Source organism: Toxotes jaculatrix, chromosome 10, assembly GCF_017976425.1.
Source record: "Toxotes jaculatrix isolate fToxJac2 chromosome 10, fToxJac2.pri, whole genome shotgun sequence".
Lineage (NCBI taxonomy): Eukaryota > Metazoa > Chordata > Actinopteri > Toxotidae > Toxotes > Toxotes jaculatrix.
The window spans coordinates 20,897,736-20,912,879 of NC_054403.1; the positions used below are offsets into that span (position 1 = coordinate 20,897,736).

The 15,144-nt window shown below is 38.9% G+C and overlaps 1 protein-coding gene across 1 annotated transcript in view; it reads right to left on the reverse strand.

The window, feature by feature from the left end:
- Positions 1-5,495: 5,495 nt before the first annotated feature.
- Positions 5,496-15,144, reverse strand: part of gfra4b (GDNF family receptor alpha 4b) — a 38,671-nt gene continuing 29,022 nt past the window's right edge. Inside the window, exons 2-8 of the mRNA XM_041048215.1 lie at positions 14,604-14,879; positions 14,222-14,302; positions 11,450-11,795; positions 10,561-10,670; positions 9,577-9,711; positions 7,211-7,377; positions 5,496-6,768 (exon numbers count right to left, since the gene is read on the reverse strand). Of these exons, the coding sequence (XP_040904149.1) occupies positions 6,625-6,768; positions 7,211-7,377; positions 9,577-9,711; positions 10,561-10,670; positions 11,450-11,795; positions 14,222-14,302; positions 14,604-14,879 (1,259 nt within the window). The 3' untranslated portion in view covers positions 5,496-6,624. The remainder of the gene's footprint in view (positions 6,769-7,210; positions 7,378-9,576; positions 9,712-10,560; positions 10,671-11,449; positions 11,796-14,221; positions 14,303-14,603; positions 14,880-15,144) is intronic.

The window sequence follows — 15,144 nt, forward strand, 5'->3', positions numbered from 1 at the left end:
GAAAAAAAATTACCTTTGCAAGGCAGATTTGTGCCTGTGCGTTCATGCAAACACACACAAAGACACAGATATGCATGGACACACACAGATTACAGACACAAAAACAGATGTCTGCAGACATACGCCTACATGCTTCACACACATATGCATGAAAACGCACACTTGCCTACAAACACAGATGTGAGCAGACAAACGTGAACATACTTGTATATCTGCACCAAAATGTGCAACACTGTTTTCAACTAATGGAGACATTTGTCAGAGTTCAAAAGGCACACAGTTTTGTTGTACTAGTGTGCGATGCTACGCATGAAAAAATAGATCAGTCCATTAATTAAGAGAGGCATGGAGGATTTATGATTATATCAATAAAGACAAAATCTCCTGGCATAATTACACATGACCCCAAGAGAAGTCTACTTTACACAAACCACACACAGCATGATCCCTACCTTCCAGGATATCCATGTTTGTGAGGGAAGGATTACAAATGTCACACTACAGTGTAATAATGACTTTGCATTAGATTTGCCTCACTGTCAGGACTGGACAGCAGCACCGTGATCTGACTCTTGCCGGGAAACACAGTGATGCCCTTCAGACAGATTGTTAGCACTGAGTTACACTGATTAAAAACCATACTGAGTAAACAAGTCCCTTTCTGGGGATTACAGGCTCCGAGACAGAGGCAGGCATTGTATGCTGGCACAATTTTGAGTCATTTTACATGGATATATGTTTCAACTTGCTGCATGTTATAACTTGCTGCATGTTACTTTTACCTATTATACTGAAGATTGTTGCTCATATTAATTTCATCATGTTTAACACATCCCAAGTAGGCTGATGGCTATTTTAGCTGTCATTTTTACCATTATGTATGCTGAAATACAAATGTTTCCCAATGTGTCTCCCAACATATTTCAGTCGTGCTGTACTTTAATTTTAAGTAAAATGTCATCATTCTTTCTATAAAAACTATTAAAATTGACATTCTAATAGGAGATCTTGGTGCAATATCACTTTGTTTTGCTTCAGCTGAAAACTTCCTCTCTCCCTCTAATTTAATCTTCATCATTACTCATTTCCCGAATAAGTTTTTGATTTACAGCTCATACTATATTCTAAGAGTGAACCTTGAATAGGTTTTGTTTGTGATTGCAGTGAGTTTTAATCACGCTTATCATTGAAAGTTAAATCATGTCTTTGCTACTAACAAGTCATTATGTTGGTGAGGAAAGCAGCGAGAAAATTAAGTTGACATATGTCACAAGCCCTGGCTGTACTGTGTTGCAGTGTTTACCGCAATTAGTAGGAGGACTCAATTTTATTTATTCCTCAAAAAAAAAACACATAGGAACTGAATGGAGAAAATATAGTGAGTATAGAGTAGTGAAAGTATGTTGATATGTTGCAGGTAAAATGATCCACTGGTAAATGGCAAGAGGTTTCAACATCCCTAAGCAACATTTGATTGTTGCTATTGATCGGTGTTGGATTCAGAGCCACCAATGGGTAGAAACTGCTGTGAATGGAGGGGCAAGGGCACTGGGGGTGAATGAATTCAAGTGATCAATTCAAGTCCCTAACACACATACGGAAATTATAGAAAAATACAAGGCATATTAGAAGAGAACGAAGCAAAGAAAGTAGCAGTGGATAACATCATTTTTCTTTTTTTAGTTTGGGTTTCAGGACATTTTACCTGTCCGTTTTGTAAAGCAGGTCCTCCATCTAGTGCTAATAACCTAAATAAGCAGTGAGCCATCTTTACTTCAAAAGTACATTAGATGTTCTACTTCAAAGGAGGTCATGGACAAACCTAAACAGTAAATCATATTACATCTGAAACAAGATTTCTGGGAAGCCCATCAATGCCAGCACAGGTTGTTGTCATAAATATTTGAAAATCCTACACCTTGCAATGTGAGTCCATACCAGCATCATACCATGAAATACCCAGTGAGTCTAGGGGTTTACAAATATTTATCCAGGATTAAAACATGATGCTTTAGTCATTGAGAGTATGGTGGATATGACAGCTGAGGATATTTGTTTGTAGGGTTCTGAGAAAGCTTTACACTAGTGTTCAGTAAAGTTATGTTTAGGACATACTTTAGATGCATTAGTGGACATGGTTGTGGTCTCATGAAATAACTTCCAGTCATGTACTTGTGTTATTCATGTTTGCAAGTGCTGCTGCAAGTTACAGCATCTTTAATGGCTGCAGTTATTTTTACTTAATATGTCAAAGGCAGTGTTCTTCACAAAGTGATAATATTCTTATCTGTTCCCAGTGGTTTCTGGTGTTATGGTGTTTTTTCTTTTTTCTTCTGAAAACTACACCCACTTGGCAATTCATTACGAACACCTGGATAAAACTAATGCAGTGTAATACAGCAGTGCTGCAGTGAATCCTACCTTCACTGAGGTTATAATGTTCAGTTTTTATTTTAACTGTTTTAGAGAGGTGTTTAATTCAACTGTATGATAATTCGGAGGATGTGGTTTGAGGTGCTGTTGAACTGTATTGCATTAATCAGAGAGGTGTTTCTGTTATTTAGCCTGCCCTCACTGATATAAATGGGGTGGGCTAAATGATAGAAACACCTGTCTGTATAATGCAATGCAGTTCAACAGCACCACAAGCTACAATTTCCGAAATCACCATAAAGTTGAATCAACACCTCTCTAAAACAGTTGCAACACAAACTAACCTTCATGAACATAGGATTTATTGCTGGACTGTTGTATTAAAGTTTTACCTAGTAGTACAGAATAAATTACCAACTGAGTGTATTTTGGTTAACACAACATTGTGTCTCACAACCCACCCTTTTGTAAAAACACAGTATTTGTGATTTATTCACTTATCTTGCGTCTTGTTTGGGGTTAATTCTGGCCTGCACTGGTTCAATCATAACTCTGAGTAAAAGAACTCCTCCTCAAGCTATGGATACACACTAGTTTATTCCTGAAGCAAGTGCACAAAATCAAGTATATTTTTTTGTAATCACATTTTGGTACACGTAAAAGCTCCTCTGATAGTAAAAAAAATAGTTTATACATGCTGCTAATTTGCAAAAGCAAGGTGTGTGAGAAACATAACCCTGCAAAAATTTTTTTAATCAACATAGCTAGGAAATGTGTTATGTATGCAATATATATGCAAAGTTGCAAAATTTACACAAACGTTTGTACAAAACTATTTGGTTAAGGTTATGAATAGATCATGGCCTTGATTAAATATTGAAAAAGTCAACGCTGACTTGAAGCACAACACAGGATATATTTTCTTTTTAAGTATTTAACAAAACCCAGTCTCCTCCTAAACTTAACCAAACTGTTTTAGTATTCTAAACCTAACAACATGGGGAACACAGGACACAAAGGTCGAAAAGAAGCTTTCTTGGTTTTTTGTTTGGTCACAAGAAAGAAAAATGTGTGTCTACATTGCCATTGCCGTTAAAAAAAGTGCTTTACCATGGCTGCTGCTTGTGTTGAGAATGGCCATCAGGTCACATTCAGATCTACGTTTGTGTCAGTTGTGCCAAACTGTCACTCTTAATTAAAGTTTAAAGAGCATTTTAAATAAGAATTGAATTGTTGATTGCCTGTAATTTAGGCAGCCTTGTTTTCCTAATTTTCTGTTGTCATTCATAAACTCTTTCTATTACTCTGTTTGTATTTAGTTTCATAAACATATGCATTTATGAGACGCAAATAGCCCTCTTCTTGTGTTTTGTGATTCAGGGTTTAATCAGCCATAATCACCGCCAACGAGCTGTGCTACGTAGAAGGGCATTATTAGCAAAGATGAGATGTGACAAACACAGGAAAACTGGAAATGTGTTACGCAATAGCTGTGAATTTGACCTTCATCAACATGAATGTTTAAATCAAATTCCTTTGTGTTTGCATATTTCATGAGACACGTTTTTAGGGAGATTTTTAAGCTTTGTGCGCATTGTGGCTATAATTGGAGTGACAAGAGTTTATGAGAGTGAACCTCCAGTTTGATAAATTGTATCATGGGTCATCAGCGATAAGCGATGATTCTAAACTATGTTGGTTTTTCCAGATCACTGCACACCGAAAATGAAAATGCATCACTCATAGAGTGATGAGTCTGGTTAATCAGCTTAGAAGATCATATTCTAAGCATTCAGATTCATCACAGCAACCTGTTTCTCATCTACAACTGTAGTATAATGAGCATAGTTCCTCCCTGTGGTATTGTATTTTGGAAGTCACTGCTGTAGCTGATTTCAGTGTCAGTGCCCATGGTGCAGTATCACCAGGATGCAAACAAAATGCTGTATTCTTGACTTATTTTTGATAGAAAGCTTTGTAGACCTAATCCCCACCTTTCCCTGCGCTGAGTAAGGACTCTCTTCTGGGATCATAACTCTGAGCCTCAGACAACTTGGATACACCTGGCTAATTTTTCTCCCTGAACAGAGCTTGATAACTTTTATATCACAGTTTTCTCCAGTGTTTATTTCTCTGCTTTCACTGAAAAGTTCTGTTTCCTTTGAGATGACATCAGTATTCCTTTTATTTTTTTCATTTCATTTTATTTTTTTCAATCACGATCCCTGACAGTGCTGTTTGTTTTAACTTCACATTTAAAAACACTAACAGCAAGACAATTGCATCATCCTGTGTCACAATTAGGTGTTAATTATGAGGACTGTTATGACTTGATTAATGTTAATTGTCTGTTTCCAGCAAACAAAAGGCAAAATGGAAACAGTGGAAAGTTATAGGCTGTTGTCAGCAGAAATCAGCCACAAAGGCATCCCTTTTTCCCTCTTTGTATAATTGTAGCTATTTTCACATCTTGGTGTTTTTGAACTCGCCAGATGCTTTAGTCGCATTATGTTCTCCATTGGTTATTTAATGACAACATCTAATGAAAACTCCTTTCATATCATACCTGTCTGGCTCTTTGTGCGATGTCTGGCCATTAATTCCAGCATTTCCTTGTTTAGTCTTAGGCTTCTGGCTGCAGCTGTCTGACTGTTAAGTAGAGTTAAAAATACCTAAAGTTGTCAGTTCATGGATAAATTGAAATTTGAAGTTACAAACAATACTTGTATGTAGCAGGGCCTTCAGGGTTGAAATTTGTTTCTGTGGGCCTCGGTTGATTTTATTTGTCGTCAAGGAAAGCAAGATATAAGTACAGTAAAAGTAGTTCTGAATTGAAGCAGCTGGTGAGATTTTAGTGAAACAGATCAGTTTGAGGACATGATTTGCTGGATTATGCTGTAAATCCTGTTATATTCTCTCTTCATATAATGCACTCCAGAGAACTCCTTTAGGTTGTGTGAGTGTTTAGGTAAACATGTATTCGTGCTGCTTCTGTCTCCTCAGAAGAAGCAACTGAGAGTGTTCACTTCAACTGAACCAAACAAAGCATTAGTTGTTTAAAAAAAAAAAAGCAAAAGGGTGAATGATGCTAGTGCATAAACATAATGATCTGAGAACTTTTATTTGCAGCACCTCTGGTCCTGTTCAGAATTCAGTGGCACGTTCCCAGAACAGAAAATACTGAATCATTCATAACTGTCTAATCTCAAACAGGCTCTGCACGAGTGGTGGTCACACTCAATACTTCAAACCATTCACTTTCCTCTCTGGCACAAAAACTCAGAGCCCCGTAGAGCAATGTTCACGTACACAATGAGAAATAAAGGTGTTTTATGTTCACAAACACATAGTACAGCAGCTACAGGTAAAGAGTTACTGCTTTTCTGATTATTTCCTTTCAAGTCCAAGGGCTTGTCTTTGCTGATAAAGACCAAAATCTTGTGTTTTCTATGAATAGCTACCGTAGCTTTAGCAATAACAAATAAAGTGGTTTGAGAGAGTTTGACAAAGGGCAACAGTTTGATGGTGAGGACGATTATTATGCCAGAGTTGATCTTGTGTACTCTGGTTTGCCACCTCTCTTCTAGACAGCGCTGCTGGACATCAGGACCTTTGTCCAGGATGTCTGAGAAAAATGTTGCTCTATTCTCTGTCTGTCGCTCCACTATTCCAGTATTGATCAGAAATAATGTACCTCCTCTTTGAGTCACTTGAGGAGAGTGGTATTAAAGCCCCATATACTCCAGCAGCTCTCCAATCACATTGTGCGGCAAGTTCCGATCAGACACAGAGTTCACTGGTTTACTCCAACTATTTTCCTGTACAGTATTTCACATAAGAGCTTCTGTTGATAATACAGATCTTCACAGGTACTGACATACTTCATGTCTTTGCATCATACACATCATCTTTAAATTTTCATAATAACTCTTGAAAATGGATACAGTTGGGTAGCTGAGGGCAGGGTTAGTCCACAAAAGCGGTACTCTGACTTCATTTTGGCTCGACTTGATCGCAATGGTAATGTACAAATGTACAGACTGGCTTCAATCTGCAGAGGTCTCCCACACTCTGAGTGAGAACCCTGACAGGTGGAACTGGACCACTGAGACACAAAAATAGAAAAAACAGAACTGCTGTACATATTTAGAGGGAGGAGTAAAGCCACATGGTCCATTTTCCTTTGAACTGCATTGGTCCTCCCATCTGTTTGGATACTAGGAGGGTCCTCAGCACGCTCCCCTACAGTCTTTAGTGTCCATTGTTTAGCAGATGAAGGAGCAACAACAGAAGGCTGAAGGCAGGCTGAAGCAGTAGGCTGGGAGGTGAAGCAGTGTTTGGGAGGCTGTTGGATGGCAGGGTGGACTGACCCACTAGCAGCTCATTTCCTAGGGCCTGAGAGGACACAGAGAGTTCAGTTAATTGGCACAAATTTTTTTGCATAGCCCAGTGCTAAGAATCTGCTAAAATTAAATTACAAACAGTCCTTTGAGCCACAGGTGATCATCATTATTCATCATGTCAAAGCAGGCTATGGATATTCTGTCATAGGGTTCATAGTAGAAGTAGAGGTTGAGGTTAATAACGGGGTTAAGGTAAAGACAAAGACTGAGGCCATGAGAATGAATGGCTGAAAGCATTACAAAGCATTACAGTTTCATCTCTCATCTTCTACAAACAAAGCTTATGCCCTAAAAACCATTTGAAAATCCTGTAATCATCACACATATTTAAAAACGGCAGTATCACTGCTGCACTTCTTCTGGCATCAGAAATTTCACTGCTGGATGTATGACTGTGAAGCTGCTAAACCGACCACTGACAGGAAACTGCACACCTGTGTTGGTATGATTGTATCCAGAATGTTCCTCATAGTCTCTATGGTTTCTGGTGGAGAAGTGGCGCTCCTGTTCTCTCTGCTGCTGTGGCCGGGGCTGGGTGCGCTGGGCTGGCCGAGAGTCGGCTGTTGGTCTGATTCGCTTCCAAATGTTGTGAGAGCGTTCCCTGAAGCATGAGACAAAGCAGTAGAAAAAAAATTTGTATTAGACCTCAGCATCATTGTCTTGATGTGTTTTCATCGAGTTCTTCTCCTGTCTTATGGCAGATGCCTCCAGTTCTGAATTGGAAATTTTGCATGGGCCAGAGCTAGTTTGGATTTGGTCAGCAGGAGAGAGAAAAAATAGAAAATAATCAGTATTCTCTTCAAGTATCCAAACTGCACCTGCCTCTCCACATCGACCTCATTAACTCATAGACCATTTGCACTGGCCAAACAACTCTGAGACCTCTCTCTGTATCTTTTCTAGGCAGGGGGCCCGAGGAAAGACAGGCCAAAGATTCACCTCGCCACATATACTCGGCAAACATACTCATGCTGTGTACAGGTTCAGTGATAGATATATACACTCACTGAGGGCAATAATAAGGACCATTAATTATTCACACTCCAGGGCAAATGTCATAAGAGAAAAGGTGTTAGGGTGAGATTTAGCATAAGGAAACACAGCAGAATAACAGAGCACACAATAAAATAAAGACACACGTGTGGTTTCTCTGGATTAAGGCTGATGTAGTGCCCCAACATGAAATGATCTGCTCCCCTTTAATCCATGTTATTATTTCCATTATTTATACAGTATCATTTATTGTATATGCTTCTTCTTCTGGTCCTAAATTGCCCATCTTAGCTTCATAAATCTGTAATCAACACCCTGGTAATATGGTCTTTACTTTTGTGACACACACACACACACACATAAGTTAGCCTCTCTAACCTTTTCCATCAAAAATAGGAAAGAAAAAGAAATCAGAGTACATCAAGTCTTTGGAGGAGATTTAATAAATATACCATTACCTAACAATCACAGGGCCAGCTTACTCATAATTCACTAAGAAGTGACTGTCTGAACACCCATGCGGAATTACCAAGGAAACAGCGTGAAGGGGATGATTAATAACGGGAGGAGATGAAGTGTGTGAGTAAATGGGAGAGAGGGAAACAGAAAGAGAGAGTGAGAATATACTGTTAATTCTTCAAAAAGCACATGATCTTTGAGTTAAATGCATCTTGCTTTGCTGCTGTTTGAGCATGCTGGGATATATCTGTCTCAGTGAAATGTGACAGCCCTGTCCTGTTACTTTCTTCTGTCATAGAACTTACTTACTTTGCTTTTCATATCAAGTCTGTTTGAATGTCCCCTGTTGCAGGTTGTCAGTCAAATTATTCTGATTAAGGAATGCTATTTTTGTATTTCACAGTGAGATTACGCCGACTATACCAGTAGTTGAGTGGAATGATAAGAAACCATAGAAATCCAGACAAACCACTAAGGTTTTAGGGGAGCAGTATTTCTTTCAGCACTGCAGTGATGGGATTCTTGTCTGTATACTCTGTAGTCCTGTTACAGTTCACACTGAAACTGAAAGTGTCTATATGATTACTTTTTCCAACCTGGACAATATCTATAAAGAATACTTTGGCATTTTTTACTGGTCACAGCCAAGAAGTAGTTACATAACCTCCTGTGAAACTGCAACCTATCTGTTTTTAGTCCTTGTTTTTTTGTATTGATTGAACAAATGGATGGGTTGTTGGATTTTGGTACCTTTGGACAGAGCGAAGCTATTTGTTTTCACCCATTTCTAGTCTTTATGCTAAGCTAAGCTAGCTGGATGCTAGCTGTGGCCTTACATTTATGGCACAGATATGAGAATGGTGTCGGTCTTGTCATCTAATTCTCAAAAACAAAGCTAAACATATTTCCCAAAATGTTGAACTATTACTTTAAGGGTCTATGACGCATGTGCACCTTGCGCTAGACAATTGAAAAAACTGTCAAAGAATAAATAAATGCAGTTAGTCTCACTAGTGTGGGCCTATTTTCCCTTTAAAGAGGCTCAGTTCTTTTAAATTGTCAGTGACTGAGTCATGACCAGAGAGAGAGAGAGAGAGAGAGAGAGAGAGAGAGAGAGAGAGAGAGAGAGAGAGAGAGAGAGAGAGAGAGAGAGAGAGAGAGAGAGAGAGAGAGAAATAAGCTCTTTCCCTTAAACTGCACGATCCCAGTTAAACAGGATGCTAAAACAGCAGTCAATTTTTTTTTTTTTTTACCCCTTGTCATATGAAAGAAAATACCTCTGTGTAAACACAACCCCTTACCCCAAAATCCTGAGTCGGTAAATTCCTTTACATTGAGTGACACTTACGGAGACAGATGTTGTCAGTGAAGGATCCCAGGAAAAGATCACACTCCTCTCTCTGGCTCCCACTGCCTGAGCAGGAGCACCACGGAGCCACACTGGACGTGGAGTTGTCAACGTAGTTGGGAGTTATCGTACTTCCTACAGAGAGATCGCACCAGACCTCAATCAGTATTAAGTATTCATTCTCCTCTGAGTTGTTACACTGCATTAGTGTATTAGTTACACTGCATTATTACATAGTGCTTTATTTGCTGAAACATTAAAGCAGCGTTTCCGCTGACCTGATGAAAAGGGATGATAATGTTCTAGCATTGCTGGTTAGGCTGGCTGCACACTGACTTTTATGTTATAATAGAGAGATATTGAGAAATACTCCAATTTTCTCTGTTTTTAGGTCACAGAAGTCTCTGGCATTGCCATTTTTTTTTCCTGTAGCTGTTTTTTTTTCATAGTGGAGGTGGGATTTCAAGTGCTTTAATAAATACAAGACAAAAATGAAAATGCCAAGTGTGTGTTTGTGCTGAGGGGCACCATTTGAGGTTCCTGAAGTGCATTGCATTAGCGCCTCTCTCCAGTGTGTGGAAAAGAAGTGGCTGTTCTTTCTCTGTTACGGACTGTTATAAAAACAAATTAAACACACCTTACATTGTGTAAAGAGCCTTTGTTTGTCTGTAATGAGAGATTTCTATGCTTTTGTATCTTAAACCATATTGAACTTTTGTCTTTTAGTTTGGAATAAGAAGTTTGATTTCATTTCCCACTCACTCCTAACTTGTTCTGTATTTATTAATTTACCCTCTAGCTAGCTTTCACTCACTCCTGCCTCTGTCATTGCACATTTCCTTCCCTCCTTGCCTCACACAGCATATGGCACATACCTTTTTTCACAGACTGTCACTTTCCTTTTCCACCTTTTCATTTAATTTAATTTCTCCCTCTCCTTTATATGTTTTCTGTCTGTGTGTTACCTCTCAGGTGTACACCCACCTATGAGCCCTGTGTAGGCGAGAAGGCAGGCTCCAGAGTTCCCTTGCTTGCAGCCATTGGCAGACGTTTCGGCAGGTTCGCAGTCGTACTGAAACTGTGCCAGACGAGACCTAGAGAAACAGCAGCACTGCTTAGCAAGAAAATGATAGATCTCTGTATTGTCTTCTGTAAAAAGTTTGCTAGTTCTTTTTTTTATTCATTCCTTTTACTATAACTTGACCATTTAATTAAGAGTTTTCCCGTCTGACATAAAGAAATATTGTTGGCTGTGGTGAAGACTGAAAGCATTGGACTGTAATGTGAAAGTGATAGAAAGAGTAATATATTTCATCCCCCAGACCTGGGATCATTAGTAAAGCCCTGAGTGTAATGGGGCTGTGAAAAATAATGGCCATGACCAGAGATAGCAATGAGCGATAACTCAGATCCATCTGGCTCTTTATCTGTGCTAAATATTTAATGTGTTATTCCAACAGGCTCTCTGGGGTGTTCTAACCAATGGTGGTAGAGAGCTTTAGGGTAAAACAGTAGGCCATTTTGTTGATTGAATGGCTGTTTATTTGGTTTCAAAGAGCCATAATACTGAACGGCGCAAGCTCAAATATGTATGGTGAGTATATCTAAAATCTATATCCAAGGAATACTTGGATTAAAGTGAAGATAAGGAAACGTTGGCTGTGATGATTTGGGATATCATGAGAAAAGTGCAGGATCATTAAGCACAACAGACTTAGGGATTATAATTATATTACAGCAATATGTTATTATATCCATACAAGACCATGGCTCAGTGAGAAATCATTTTAATATCTGTCAAAGACATGAGAGAAAGACTGGCATGGAAATAAATGCAAACCAATTAAAAACATCCATTTAGCTTTGTTCTGACCTGCAAACATAGTCAGCTTTGCAGATCCTCATCTGTGTGATGCAGTTGGGTTTTTCAGGGCTTTCATAAGAGCAGCTAGGTACAATGGTCTGCCTTCGACGCTCTGCGCACGCCGTGTCCGTACAAGGGCAGAAGAGCAGCTCATGTGTGTAATCAGCGGGAACACGGTCGAAGAACCTGCGCAGAGCCTTATTGCATTTAGGCCGGTTGCACAGCCCCGACTTGGCAGTGGGTTTGATACAAGCTGAGACATATTCTGTGCGGAGTTTCTGGCACAAGTCGTCAACATTGCAGGCCTTGGCTGCATCCAGGCAGCGATTCACAGTTGTCATGCCAACGTCAGAGTCTGTAAGGAAGTAAGGTCAAATGCAAGTGTAGATATCAGTGGAAAAATAATAGCAATAGAGCAGAAAGGTTTTGTGTTTATGTGAATAAGAACGTATGTGACCTGTGGAATGTAGTTTATTTATTCAACATGCCGAGATATAATCTCGTCTTGTTTCAAATGTTCAGACAGGCAGTTTGAAATTAAAGTTCAGCTTCAAGGTGGAAGTGTATGTAAATAAATAATGGAAGTACCTTTCTTGAGGACCAGAAAAACAAAATTAGTATTAGGGGAGCAGTCTGGTGTCTGTTCCATTGTTATGAAAACAGCACAATTTCTTAAAATGAAAATAAGGACATAAATTATTCTGAAATTAAACCCTTAACTCCTTGCTATTTATGTACTTCAAACTGTTTTTAAAAAATGTTCAAAGTCTCAAAATTGTGGGATTTTTTCCTTTTTTTAAAAAAAAAAAGTTAACAAGAACCAGGTTTCTGCTCCATGCCTTTCTGCCCTGCTAATTAAAATTATCATGGTCTGCTGGCAAATTGCACTGCCAGACTTTTAACTTACGTACTATGTGCCTTTTTGCTGAAATACAGACTACATGTTGGTATTCGGAGTGACTGTCTGTCCACTCCCTCACTGTTGTCCTCTATGTGTAAAATGCACGTCACAACTACGCCACTACAGCTATTCCTCCATTTGTTATTTCAAGGTAACTGTAAGCAGCCAATGTAACAATTTGTTTTTAGCAAATCAGATTATAATTTAAGGGGGATTCAATGTGATAGCAGTCTAAAAGCCTATTAGCAATGGCCATTAGGCTTAAATGTGTGTTGCTCTGCCTTGTATCTCCACTCATTGATTATTTTGACCATTGTAGTTTGCATTTGATGTCAGAGATGGCCTAATGACAGAATTGTCCACTAACGTTACAGACACCTGTGTTATTAACTGAATAATTGAGAGTGGTACTTCTGACATCGCTGATTAATGTAACCAGCAGTTCAGAAGGACAAGAGAGCAAGAGAAAGCAGTGCAGATGCTCATTTAAATAAGATCCAGGAACTACAGAAAACATTTCTTAAGAATCAGATCTGAAGACAAGTGTAACAAGAACTCATGTTAGTGTTGCGTGGTGTGCAGCCAAAACAAAACAACCAAAAACTGCAACAAAAACACCAGGACAACTTCCTTTTCTTTTTTTGGATCAGTGAATAAAGCCGTCCTGAATTTATGAATGGTCATGTTTGGTGTGAGAGTGAACCCTGGCACTTTGTGCGGCAACTTCTGAATGAACCTTTTGTATGCATATTGCCTGGGAAACGAGCAACTCGCTGAACTCTTTGAGCTGTTTGCTTTAGGGATGAGTCATGAATTGTCTGCAGTGTGCGTATAGTTTTATGACACTGACAGGTGCTCTGGTTGGGGTGGCAAATTTATGCACTGTGCAGATTAAATGTGGCAGCTTCGGATAAAACACAAACATTTTTTTTTAAAAAGCAAGTTCCTTTTCTTTTATTTCTTGCCAAAAGTTTTCTTAATAAACCATTCTTTATCATAACCTTAAGCTAAGTTTTAGAGCTGCAGCAATTAGTCAATTAATCAGGTAGTCAATCCACAGTAAATTAATGGGCAATAATCAGTTTATTATTAAAATACTTTTTAAAGCCATGTTCCAGATTATCAGTTGTAAGCATTTTCTTTTTTCTCTCTTATATCTTTGTAAAGTAAAACATTTTTTTGATGGTCGCTCAGACGAAACAAGGGGACTAGCTGACGTCACTAAGGACAGTGAGGAAATGTGATTGATTAATGGTTCTTTCTTAATTAATGGAGAAAATAATCGACAGATTAATCAGTAATCTTTAGGTGGGGCCCCACTTAGTTCTAGTTGCCTTGTCCTGATTTTAACTTTAGCTAATGTTGTTCTGTGTGCATAAACTTTTGTAAATGTTTCACATGGTGAACATTATAAAAGATATACTGAGTTTCCTATTGGTTGTTGTTTAATACAATGTTTACATTTTTTGTATCCACAAGATGTGAGTTGCCTTTCAGAGTATTTTTTTAATGAGATTGCATTGTTATAGGAGCCTCAGGCCACAAGAAACAATGCAAAACAGAGGATATTCTATTATTTGAAAATGACAGCATTTGTATGCATTGACATTCATGGATTATGTTGTTTTGGCTGAGTCTGGGGTTGGAATGAGGTTACCATCCAAAAACTTGAAGACATAATTTTGGATGCTGGGATTGTGTTCAGATGAATGGTAATACTTGTGTGATTGTGTCTCAGGAACATAAGGGATCTCTATTTGCCTTGGGCGTGCTTCCAGGAAAATTTCACCGGAATCATGTATTCTGGCCAGAACAAAACATCTTCAAAGAGTACAATGGTACAAAATAAGGTGAAATTTAATGAAGGTCATTGAACTTGCCAGCTGTAATAGATGCCAAGCGGACATAGTCGTAATCCCTCTGCACTGTCTCATAGGGATAACTTTCCACCAGGTTGAGTCCTGAAAGAAAAAACAGACACAAATACAAACATTTGCTTGAATGTTGTAACACCACAATTTATCAAATAATGCTCTTGTGTAGTCATTTTCATCTAGCCACTGAGGCTTTAGCCGACTAAATCATAAATTATACACACACGAAAGTCCGCCAGTTACTCATTTGTTAGGATTACTGTATTATTTTTAATGAACCGTTGTTCAACAGCTCCTGTTTAAAACTGAGTTCAGAGTTGCAGAGTTTATAGAAAAAAAAAATGTTTTTTTTAGCAGTTTGGAAAGCTCCTATCAAGTAACCACTGACCATGTATGACAGACTGATGAAGGCTCCAGTAGATGCTCAGGCAGTTCTTCTCCTTCTTCATGCCTCGTTTACACTGGCATCCATGTAATGGGCTGGACAGTAGAGCGGACACTGCGTTGGCACACTGGCTTCTGGCACCGGGGCCCAGCTTCATGCTGCCATTGCCCGCCACACACTGACGCAAAGTCCGCAGCCGTGGACTGCAAGTCTCATCACTCGAGCATGAGTCCCCAGCCACCAAGCAGTCTCTGCTGGCCAGTATAACCTCTAACAGAGCTGTGAGAGAAGAAATAAGAGCACAGCAGGGAGCAGAAAGATAAGGGGATCTGACATGGCAGTCGAGGTGTAAGGTTATTAAATGAGACGGTAAATTAAGAATAAAGGAAATGCAAGCTGAAAAGTCAGACCCAAATGTCAGGGATAAGAAAGGAGAAGACAGTAAAGAACATTTTGAGGAAAAAATGCGAACAGTTCTAAGGGAATATTGAGCATTAATATAAATTAGCTTGGGGAGATTCCTATCATACAAACCAGTGAAATT